At 43.1% G+C, this 9,499-nt stretch overlaps 1 protein-coding gene across 1 annotated transcript; it reads left to right on the forward strand.

Annotated features, from left to right (window-relative positions):
* Positions 1–288: 288 nt before the first annotated feature.
* LOC311144439 (rho-related BTB domain-containing protein 2-like) lies at positions 289–4,071 on the forward strand (the record flags this gene model as incomplete). The annotated part of the gene is made up of 9 exons (XM_084180454.1): positions 289–490; positions 826–929; positions 1,041–1,226; positions 1,443–2,386; positions 2,578–2,696; positions 2,902–3,052; positions 3,321–3,409; positions 3,589–3,694; positions 3,866–4,071. Exons 1-9 carry the CDS (start codon positions 299–301, stop codon positions 4,069–4,071), a joined length of 2,097 nt encoding a protein of 698 aa, XP_084036580.1. The 5' UTR covers positions 289–298.
* Positions 4,072–9,499: the final 5,428 nt, after the last annotated feature.

A 9,499-nucleotide genomic window follows, 5' to 3' on the forward strand; every position in this document is an offset into this window, starting at 1 on the left:
TTGACTCTCCACCGGTACCCCCCTCTATATAGAGCCTCCCTACTGTTATTTTATTTTACTTCTGCTCTTTTTTTCTCAACACTTTCTTTGTTGTTTTATTCTACTTTTTTATAAAAAATAAATGCACTGTTGGTTAAGGGCTGTAAGTAAGCATTTCACTGTAATGTCTGCACCTGTTGTATTAGGCGCATGTGGCCAATAAAATTTGATTTGATTTGATAAACAAACTTGAACTTGAACTTCATCCTTTGGCATTTTATCAAACACTGCTTTTCTCTGCCCTGACAGGCCCCAGTTGATGGATTCTGACATGGACTATGAGAGGCCAAACGTTGAGACTATCAAGTGTGTGGTTGTAGGGGACAACGCTGTTGGGAAGACCCGCCTTATCTGTGCCCGGGCCTGTAATGCCACACTGACTCAATACCAATTGCTTGCTACGCATGTACCCACTGTCTGGGCCATAGACCAGTACAGAGTTTGCCAGGAAGTGAGTGGTGGAGTAACCTTTTATGATTGTTATTTACTGAAAAGCTTTATCTATTTGTCTGTTTTCTATTGTGTCTACGTTTTAGATAATGAACTTTCTGAGGAAAGGTGCAGCTGCATAGAGTCTGAAATTAAGCGTTTGATCCACCAGCCAACTTGACAGTGAAGGAAAACAATACTGAAATCCAGTTGTGCAAAACCTTGTTGCACTTTGATTAACCTTCAACACACAATGTTTACCTTGGGCTTAGCACATTAGGCTGGTGGTCAGGTGTTAGTTTCACACCCTGCAATTGGTAATGTACATTGATGTGATGGGTGTGTCTCTCCGGTCAGGTTCTGGAGCGTTCTAGGGATGTGGTGGATGAGGTCAGCGTGTCGTTGCGACTCTGGGACACGTTCGGGGACCATCACAAGGACCGACGCTTTGCATATGGAAGGTGAGATCAGCTGACCTCCTTGTTCACTCATACGAATCATGGGACTGGTGCAGTGTAAACTTAGTGGACATTTCCTTACTGTCCCTCCCGTAACCCCACTCATCACTGCAGGTCGGATGTGGTGGTTCTATGTTTCTCCATCGCCAACCCCAACTCCCTGTACCATGTGAAGACCATGTGGTACCCTGAGATCAAGCACTTCTGCCCCCGGGCTCCAGTCATCTTGGTGGGCTGCCAGCTGGACCTGCGCTATGCTGACCTGGAGGCAGTCAACAGGGCACGACGGCCACTAGCAAGGTGCCCTACAACTACTAAGTCCAGTGCTTTCAATCTCAAGCAGTGCTTTTCAACTCATGCATCTCAATTTAAAGTTGATAGCCTGTGATTGATATATTGATTGTGTCACCAATAGAAATGTAGGTTCCACGTTTTACTAAGATTTGTTTGATACACTGTTATTTACCCTCATGTTGATGCTGCTCTGAATCTTGTTAATCTTTAATCATCTTTCAGACCGATTAAATCCAATGAGATTTTGCCTCCAGAGAAGGGCCATGAGGTGGCCAAAGAGCTGGGAGTGCCATACTACGAGACCAGTGTTGTGGCTCAGTTTGGAGTAAAGGACGTATTTGATAACGCCATCCGGGCCGCCCTAATCTCACGGCGCCACCTGCAGTTCTGGAAGTCTCACCTGCGCAATGTGCAGCGGCCCCTCCTCCAGGCCCCCTTCCTACCTCCCAAACCCCCCCCTCCCATCATCACTGTACCACCTCCCCCCACCACCACTGAGGAGCATCCTGGCCGTCTTCTAGAGGACCCCCTGTGTTCCGATGTCATCCTGGTCCTACAGGAGAAGCAGAGAATCTTCGCCCACAAGATCTACTTGGCCACGTCCTCCTCCAAGTTCTATGACCTCTTCATCCTGGACGCCCGACCTGAGGAGACTGAGCGGCCCACACGCGCCACCGCTCTGTCTGGCCGCGAGATGCTGATGCGTGCTGCAAGCTTCGATGTGTGTGACAGCCCTGACGAGGGCGACAGGGCCAACCTGCGGGCCTGCACCAGTGATGGCACACTGAGGGACTCTGAGGGGGGCCGGAGGGGCAGACTGCTGTCTACCTTGAGCAGAGCTTTTGTCAGCATCCAGGAGGAGCTAGTGGATGACCCGGTGACCTACAGCCCCAGGCCTATGACCGTGGTGTACATGGACCAGTCCATGCAGCTGGGGCCCTTCCGCGCTGTGCTGCGCTACCTGTACACAGGCCAGCTGGACGAGCACGAGAAGGAGCTGATGCACATCGCACACATTGCTGAGCTACTGGAGGTCTTTGACCTGCGCATGATGGTGGCCAACATTCTTAACAACGAGTCCTTCATGAACCAGGAAATCACCAAAGCCTTCCATGTACGGCGCACCAACAGAGTCAAAGAGTGCCTGGCCAAAGGCACCTTCTCTGGTGAGAGCACATCATGTAATTCTGAGGGCTTTTGTACACTCTGTCCTAAGTGTTTCCGCTTTGGGATACAGAGGTCTGGGGATGGGAAAGAACATGCTGTTAAAAAACAGGATCTACCTTTGACAGGACTTAATAAATAATAGAGGAAGAAGTAGAAGGTAATGGCAGTATGATTTATCTTTGTTTTCCAGATGTAGTGTTCAAGCTGGATGATGGAACGATCATGGCCCATAAGCCCCTGCTCATCTCCAGCTGTGACTGGATGGCAGCTATGTTTGGGGGGCCCTTTGTGGAGAGCTGCACCAAAGAGGTAAGTCGATCCTTTTCACCCTCTCACTAGAACTACAGTGTGTTCCACCTTTCTTTTCTTAAACCTTGGTCTTGATCATGTGCACAATTACAAGACCTACTGCAAGTCACCTAAATAACCAGATAAACACACAACATCACAATAAAATGCACTAGTGAATAGGGAAGGAAAACATGATGTTGATCTGTGCCTGTTGTTGTCTCAGGTGCTGTTTCCCAACACGACTCGCAGCTGTATGAGGGCTGTGCTGGAGTACCTGTACACTGGGCGCTTCTGTTCCCGCACTGACCTGGATGCCATGGAGCTCATTGTTCTCGCCAACCGTCTTTGCCTCCCACACCTGGTTGCACTTACAGGTCTCTAGTTGCTTTTGAGCACACCCTCATACACAAAGCCACATCTGTTTGCAAGACCTGCACTCATATTGTAGACACTCATAGTATAACATGCACTTCCTCTCTTTTTTTTCTCTTCAAATAGTGTCTATTAGGCTAGTATGTGTGTTCAGAGAGCTGTCTGTTTCTAATGTTTCTGTTACTTGGTATAATTCTGTTGTGAGATAGAGTTGGCAATATAATTCTGTTGATCTTGGATGATATCCTGCGTGTTATGCCTCTGTTTCAGAACTCTACTCAGTGACAGTATTGATGGAGGCTGCTATGATGGGGGCTGATATTGATGGAGATGTGCTGGTGTACCTGGAGATGGCTCAGGTAAGATGGAGCCCTTGTTCATATTTCATTTCCGTAGGTGTATATATACTTTATACTGTTTTTCTCCAATCTCACATGATTTTCTAATGCTAATTTGTTTTACAAGTGTTGCACTTTTAAATGTAAACTGTTATCACGTGCGGAATAAGGTCTTCTATAATGTCTTGTATCTCTGGAAGTTCCACTGTGCCCAACAGCTAAGTGGTTGGTGCCTTCACCACATCTGCACCAACTATAATAGTGTGTGCCGCAAGTTTCCTCGAGACATGAAGGCCAAGTCTACAGGTAACGCAAATACTAACTAAAGATATGTGCATGAAACTACAACTTTCATTGAAATCTCCCATTTACATCAATGCAGGATTTTTTGAGAAGTTATCATTATCTTAATCATTGGTGTCTGCATATCTGTCTGCATTTAATCTTGCTAAAGTTGTTGAGCCATGCCTCTTGCAGACAACCAGGACTACTTTGAGAAGCACCGATGGCCACCAGTGTGGTTCCTGAAGGAGGACGACCACTACCAAAGAGCACGGAAGGAGCGGGACAAGGAGGACTTCCTGTACCAGAGGAGGCAGTGTAAACGCAAGTGGCTCTTCTGGAACCTTCCCTCTTCTCCCTCCGCCAACTCTTCCTCTTCTGGTTCCAATGCTGTCATCTGATTGTCTCTCAGGGTACAGGCAAGGCCCACTGTGGGGATGACTTGGGAAAGTGGAGCATCAGCACTGTTGGCCAGACACTAGGCCCACTCATTAAGGCCCTTCCGCCCGCCCTCCTTCATTTCTGTTTTGCATCTGCCGCCAAGCTACACTCTCCCGAGTTTGCAGGGTCAGCTAAATCGAATAATGAACGAAATTAGGCTCTTTCGTTTTTTATGTTAGCATATCCTGTCTCATTGCAATGCAGAGACCATGAAGCTAAAACCTTAAAGATCAGTGACTTAAACCGTATGAACAAGGCAAGGTAAATGCTGGTGCAGGTGACTGCTCAATATGGTGTTGATATTCCTGCATACACCACCAGGAGGAGAACTGAGGAAGTTATGTTGGAGATTTGCATCAAGGTACAGAACTGTGATCCTAAGCTCATGCATGATAACTATTGACTGACTTGCATTGACAACCAAGTGCTTATCAGCTGCAACAGACAAATAGCAAAGACCAATGACCAGCAAACCAACACAGAAATCAAGTCTCAGTGATACAACACTTTGCCCTTAAGTGTTTGTACAATCTACCAAACCAGGATGTGTACAGTACAATTATAACCACTCCTCAACCAGAAATATGAACAAAATGCATTAGGTCTACATTACGATTAATCTATGAATGTCATGTAGGACATCGTCTTAGACCATCTGCCTATTGGAAACCACTTTCTGTACAGAATTACATTTTAAATGAAAATAGTAGAGGTTTGACAAATTGCATATTTGAATGTTTATATACAACTTGCACAGCTGACGTTGATATGAGTGTATACACAACCCCGGTGTTCTTGTGATGCAGGGCTTAAAGTGCTGCGTCACTGCGACGGGTTTCCGTCATATGGATGAAGCATGCGGTTTGATAAAAAAAAATATATATATATATACAGTACCAGTCAAAATTTTGGACACACTTACTCATTCAAGGGTTTTTCTTTATTTTTTTACTATTTTCTACATTGTAGAATAATAGTGAAGACATCAAAACTATGAAATAACACATATGGAATCATGTAGTGACCCATAAAAATAAAAAAAGTCAAAATATATTTTATATTTTAGATACTTCAAAGTTGCCACCCTTTACCTTGATGACAGTTTTGCACACTCTTGGCATTCTCTCAACCAGCTTCATGAGGAATGCTTTTCCAACAGTTCCCACATATGCTGAGCACTTGTTGGCTGCTTTTCCTTCACTCTGCGGTCCAACTCATCCCAAACCATCTCAATTGGGTTGAGGTCGGGTGATTGTGGAGGCCAGGTCATCTGATGCAGCACTCCATCACTCTCCTTCTTGGTCAAATAGCCCTTACTCAGCCCTGGAGGTGTGTTGGGTCATTGTCCTGTTGAAAAACAAATGATAGTCCCACTAAACGCAAACCAGATGGGATGGCGTATCAATGCAGAATGCTGTGGTAGCCATGCTGGTTAAGTGTGCCTTGAATTCTAAATAAATCACTGTCAGTGTCACCAGCAAGCACCCCCACACCATCACACCTCCTCCTCCATGCGTCACGGTGGGAACCACACATGCGGCGATCATCCGTTCACCTACTCTGCGTCTCACAAAGACACAGCGGTTGGAACCAAAAATCTCAAATTTTGACTCATCAGACCAAGGACAGATTTCCACCGGTCTAATGTCCATTGCTCGTGTTTCTTGGCCCAAGCAAGTCTCTTCTTCTTATTAGTGTCCTTTAGTAGTGGTTTCTTTGCAGCAAATCGATCATGAAGGCCTGATTCACGCAGTCTCCTCTAAACAGTTGATGTTGAGATGTGTCTGTTACTTGAACTCTGTGCAGCATTTATTTGGGCTGCAATCTGAGGTGCAGTTAACTCTAATGAACTTATCCTCTGCAGCAGAGGTAACTCTGTGTCTTCCTTTCCTGTGGCGGTCCTCATGAGAGCCAGTTTCATCATAGCGCTTGATGGTTTTTGCGACTGCACTTGAAGAAACATTCAAAGTTCTTGAAATTTTCCAGATTGACTGACCTTCATGTCTTAAAGTAATGACGGACTGTTGTTTCTCTTTGCTTATTTGAGCTGTTCTTGCCATAATATGAACATGGTGTTTTACCAAATAGGGCTATCTTCTGTATACCACCCAACCTTGTCACAATACAGCTGATTGGCTCGAACGCATTAAGAAGGAAAGAAATTCCACAAATTAACTTTTAAGAAGGCACACAAGTTAATTGAAATGCATTCCAGGTGACTACCTCATGAAGCTGGTTGAGAGAATGCCAAGAGTGTGCAAAGCTGTCATCAAGGCAAAGGGTGGCAACTGAAGAATCTCAAATTTAAAATATATTTTGATTTGTTTATCACTTTTTTGGTTACTACATGATTCCATATGAGTTATTTCATAGTTTGATGTCTTCACTATTATTCTACAATGTAGAAAATAGTAAAAATAAAGAAAAACCCTTGAATGAGTAGGTGTGTCCAAACTTTTGACTGGTACTGTATATATATATGTTTTTTGGGCAGGGGGGAAATTAATATTTTTTGGGGAAAAAAAACACTTCAGGCCACACTAGAATGTGTAAAACTAGATAGAAATCATGTAGAAATTATAATGGACCTATATATTTTCAAATAACTGCCCTTTTTCTGGCCTGCAAATTGATTTTGACTAACAAATTGATCATTGAAAAAATGGTGCAGCCCTCTTGAATTTCAAAATCCCGATGTGGCCCTCGGGCCAAAACGTTTTCCAGCCAATCTGAGATCAACTTAAGTTTCAGTCATGGGATTTTTTGTTGTTGCTTTAACCCATGTGTGATGTGCTCTTGTGACGTGTGGCTACTTGCCAGAAAAGGGCATTCTTTTACCCAGCCACATTCAACGTCTTTTGACAAGACGCAAGAGAACCTGAATCACAGAGTATCGTTCAGCATTTACTTTTGGAAACGCCATCAAACACAAACAAAGCTCACCAATACCTACCTATGTGTTGCAACAATGGAATGGCTTTGTACTACCAAGTTTTCAGCTTCCTGATGAGAAGAGCACCGAGGCCACTACAGTACTCTACACAGGTGTCTGACATATGCTGCAAACAATCTAAATGTGATTGGAGAAATCATAGGATGAGAATAATAACAGCACTACAAGACAAGTTTGATAGGTAGATTAGTTGAAATTCTTAGAGCAGGGGTGTCAAACATACAGCCTGCGAGGGAGTCCAATCCAACCCAGGGCAAAATGAGTTTGACACACCTGCCGAAAGTATTCACCCCCCTTGGCATTTTTCCTATTTTGTTGCCTTACAACCTGGAATTAAAATGGATTTTTGGGGGGTTTGAATCATTTGATTTACACAACATGCCTACCACTTTGAAGATGCAAAATAATTTTTTTCGTGAAACAAACAAGAAATAAGACAAAAAAACAGAACCTGAGCGTGCATAACTATTCACCCCCCCCCCCCCCCCCAAAAGTCAATACTTTGTAGAGCCACCTTTTGCAGCAATTACAGCTGCAAGTCTCTTGGGGTATGTCTCTATAAGCTTGGCACATCTAGCCACTGGGAGTTTTGCCCATTCTTCAAGGCAAAACTGCTCCAGCTCCTTCAAGTTGGATGGGTTCTGCTAGTGTAAAGCAATCTTTAAGTCATACCACAGATTCACAATTGGATTGAGGTCTGGGCTTTAACTAGGCCATTCCAAGACATTTAAGTGTTTCCCCTTAAACCACTCGAGTGTTGCTTTAGCAGTATGCTTAGGGTCATTGTCCTGCTGGAAGGTGGACCTCCGTCCCAGTCTCAAATCTCTGGAAGACTGAAACAGGTTTCCCTCAAGAATTTCCCTGTATTTAGTGCCATCCATCAGTCCTTCAATCATCCCCACAGCATGATGCTGCCACCACCATGCTTCACTGTGGGGATGGTGTTCTCGGGGTGATGAGAGGTGTTGGGTTTGCGCCAGACATTTTCCTTGATGGCCAAAAAGCTAAATTTTAGTCTCATCTGACCAGAGTACCTTCTTCCATATGTTTGGGGAGTCTCCCACATGCCTTTTGGGGAACACCAAACATGTTTGCTAATTTTTTTCTTTAAGCAATGGCTTTTTTTCTGGCCACTCTTCCATAAAGCCCAGCTCTGTGGAGTGTATGGCTTAAAGTGGTCCTATGGACAGATACTCCAATCTCCGCTGTGGAGCTTTGCAGCTCCTTCAGGGTTATCTTTGGTCTCTTTTTTGCCTTTCTGATTAATGCCCTCCTTGCCTGGTCCATGTGTTTTGGTGGGCGGCCCCCTCTTGGCAGGTTTGTTGTGGTGCCATATTCTTTCCATTTTTTTATAATGGATTTAATGGTGCTCCGTGGGATGTTCAAAGTTTCTGATATTTTTTTATAACCCAACCCTGATCTGTACTTCTCCACAACTTTGTCCCTGACCTGTTTGGAGAGCTCCTTGGTCGTCATGGTGCCGCTTGCTTGGTGGTGGCCCTTGCTTAGTGGTGTTGCAGACTCTGGGGCCTTTCAGAACAGGTGTATACATAATGAGATCATGTTACACTTAGATTGCACACTGGTGGACTTTATTTAACTAATTATTTGACTTCTGAAGGTAATTGTTTGCACCAGATCTTATTTAGGGGCTTCATAGCAAAGGGTGTGAATACATATGCGCGCACCACTTTTCCATTATTTATTTTTTAGAATTTCTTTAAACAAGTAATTTTTTTCATTTCACTTCACCAATTTGGACTATTTTGTGTATGTCCATTACATGAAATCCACATAAAAATCTATTTAAGATACAGGTTGTAATGCAACAAAATAGGAAAAACGCCAAGTGGGATGAATACTATTGCAAGGCACTGTATACTGAAGAGATATGTGAAGATATCTGAAGTGTATGTTTATCTCCTTCTTGTCATTTCACCAAAGACAACCCACAGTATTGTTTGGATTTATAAGCATGGTGCTCATTGAATATTGTGAGTATTTACAGCAGGTGTATATATATATATATATATATATATATATATATATATATATATATATATATATATATATATATATATATATATATATATATATATATATATATATATATATATATATATATATATATATATATATATAAAAACTTTACATGAAGTTGTTTCCATTACATAACAGTGCCCTTGAATTACTATAGAATGATGGTGGTAACTGACTGGAAATAATATGTACACTACCGTTCAAAAGTTTGGGGTCACTTAGAAATGTCCTTGTTTTCGAAAGAAAAGCAATTTTTTTGCTATTAAAATAACATCAAATTGATCAGAAATACAGTGGAGACATTGTTAATGTTGCAAATGGCTATTGTAGCTGGAAACAGCTGATTTTTAATGCAATATCCACATAGGCGTACAGAGGCCCATTATCAGCAACTA

Source organism: Coregonus lavaretus (assembly GCF_964263955.1).
Source record: "Coregonus lavaretus genome assembly, chromosome: 17".
Lineage (NCBI taxonomy): Eukaryota > Metazoa > Chordata > Actinopteri > Salmoniformes > Salmonidae > Coregonus > Coregonus lavaretus.